At 73.8% G+C, this 2421-nt stretch overlaps 1 protein-coding gene across 1 annotated transcript in view; it reads left to right on the top strand.

The window, feature by feature from the left end:
* SSBP4 (single stranded DNA binding protein 4) overlaps positions 1–2414 on the top strand; it is a gene marked incomplete at both ends in the record, with an annotated part of 9739 nt that extends 7325 nt beyond the window's left edge. The window contains 2 exons of the mRNA XM_026067112.1: positions 1302–1539; positions 2331–2414. Of these exons, the coding sequence (XP_025922897.1) occupies positions 1302–1539; positions 2331–2414 (322 nt within the window). The remainder of the gene's footprint in view (positions 1–1301; positions 1540–2330) is intronic.
* Positions 2415–2421: the final 7 nt, after the last annotated feature.

Raw genomic sequence — 2421 nt, forward strand, 5'->3', positions numbered from 1 at the left:
CGCAGGATGCGCCCCGGCACGGAGCGGCGCTGCGCCGCGCGCCCGGCGCCAGGGATGCTCGGCGGCTCGGGGAGGGGGCTGGCGCGGGAGCCGGTGCCTGCTCGCTAAATTGGTGACATCTGTCATGGAAGGGATTAGTCATATTTCATTTAAATGAGTCACCGGCTCCTGCGAGGAGCTGCCCCGCTGTCAGGTGGGGACGGCGCGRGGGCAGCGCGGGGGTCCGGCCGGCCCCGCGGTGCCCGGGGTGGCCGCGCCGAGCGGGGCCCCGCTGCAGCCGCCGCTGACGTCAGGGAGCTGTGACCCGAGCGCGGGGATTAAAAATACCAGGTGGCTCCGGGAGGCCGGGGCCGTCGTGACCGAGAACCGCGGCCGGGGACGTCGTGACGCCGCGGCGGTGACGTTGGCGGGACGGAGCCCCGGGCGCGTCACCCCCGGCCGCAGCGGGGGGCCGGACCGGGGACCGTGGCTCGTCCGTCCCGGGCAGGGACGTCTACAGCCCCTTCGGCCCCGCTCTTGCCGGTGGGACGGGGATTTGGGGCCAGCGATGCGGGGCGCGACCCGCGCGGGGGGGCTGCGGCCCCCGGGGCGGCCGGAGCGGCGCAGCACAGCGCTCGCCCAGCCCCGTGGCGTGGGGCCGCCCCGGGCCCCCGGCTCGCTCCGCGGCGCGGGCTTGGAGGGGCAGCGCGAGGCCATACCATCCCTCCCCCTTCCTCCTCCCCTCCAAATTGAAACCAGTTGTGGCAGAGACAGCGTGAGGGGCCGAGCCGGAAAGCCAGCGCATTCCTTCCCGTTTAATAGCTCCCCTCGGACCGGGGCCGGCAGGCGAGTGGGGCCAGGTCCCCCTGCCCGCTTCCCCCGCAGCGCGCAGCCCCTGGGCCAAGCCGGCACCCGCGGGGCCCCCCCAGCCCTCCCCATGGTGCTGTACCAGCCCCCCGGGAGGGGAGTGCGGGGTGGGGGGGGTTCTCCATGCTCTGCCCTCTTGCTCGCACGCTGGAGAGCTCGGTGCCCTGGGGCCGGCCGCGGAGCAGATGGGCTGCCAGCGCGGGGCTGGCGCTGGCGGGGGGGGGCCAGGACTCGCTTTGTCTGCGCCGGAGGCGTCTGCACCAGGTGCCCCTGGGACACGGGGCCGGGACCCGGGGGCCCGGAGCAGCTGCGGAGGCAGGGCCGGGCGCCGCCGTGCCACCTGCTCCCGCTGCCCGTGCGGGGGTCCCCGGCGGCACTGCCCTGCCCGGGGGCCGCCTCGCCTCTCCTTCCCGAGCGGGGGTTAATTCCCCTTTCCGCGGCACGGCCCTAATTAGCGGCATTAATTTCTTCCACTTAGCTGCACGTTTGCCACCAGCGCAACCCCAGCCGGGGCTGCACGGGGCACCCGCCGGGACGGGGACCGTCGTCCCCCCCCGTGTCCCCGCACTGAGCTCTCCCTTCCCTTCCCTTCGCTTCCCGCAGAGCGCGGCGGCGGCTCCGAGCCCGGTGATGGGGAACATGCCCCCCAGCGACGGCCTGCCGGGAGCACCCATGCCGCCCGGCTTCTTTCAGGTACGGCCCCGCTGCCGCTCCGAAACGGTGCGAGCCCCTCGCGGCACCCCCATCCTCCTGCCCCCCCGGATGCGTCCGGGGCAGAGCCGGTCCGGTTTGGGGCTGCGGCGTGGGGGCACCCCCTGCCACGGGGCTCGGCACCCCGGGGTGCAGATGTGCATCGCTCGCCGGCTTCCCACCGCGGCTGCGTGTGTGAGCGTGTGCATGTGCTCGTGCTCATGTGGGGTGCGTGCATGCGTGTGTGTCCCTGCAAAGCACATGTCCCTGCAAAGTGTGTGTCCCTGCAAAGCGGGTGCATGTGAGCGTGCGCGTGTGCTCGTGCTCATGTGGGGTGCATGCATGTCCCTGCAAAGCGGGTGCATGCGAGCGCTGCAGGTGCGCCTGCGTGTTGCGTGTGCGTGAGCACTGCATGTGAGCATGTGTGCATGCCCGGCTGCATGAGCAGTGTGTACACGTGCGTGTGCTGACGTGCACACGGGTGCGCGAGCGTGCACGTGCTTGCACATTTGAGCTCTGCGTGCGCACAAGCCCCGCGCGCGCGTGGAGGCAGGCACCGGCCGGGACACAGCGGACGGCACGGCCGGGCCCCGCTGCCGGCAGCACCCGCGGGGGGGCCCCGGGGGCAGCACCGCTCTGCCCCATCGCATCAGGCGTCGCTGCGCGCGCCCCGTCCCCATTGCACCACCCGGGGTGGGGCGTGCAGGGCCCCCCCAGCCCCACGCCACCGCCCCGTCCCCTCCCCGACGCCCGCGTCCCCGGGGCCGTAACCCCGTGTTTTGTTCCTCTCGAAGGGACCTCCGGGCTCTCAGCCGTCGCCGCACGCACAACCTCCGCCCCACAACCCCAGCGCCCCCCTGATGGGGCCGCACAGCCAGGTAAGGC

This window comes from Apteryx rowi, unplaced genomic scaffold (genome assembly GCF_003343035.1).
Source record: "Apteryx rowi isolate R43461 unplaced genomic scaffold, aptRow1 scaffold_254, whole genome shotgun sequence".
Lineage (NCBI taxonomy): Eukaryota > Metazoa > Chordata > Aves > Apterygiformes > Apterygidae > Apteryx > Apteryx rowi.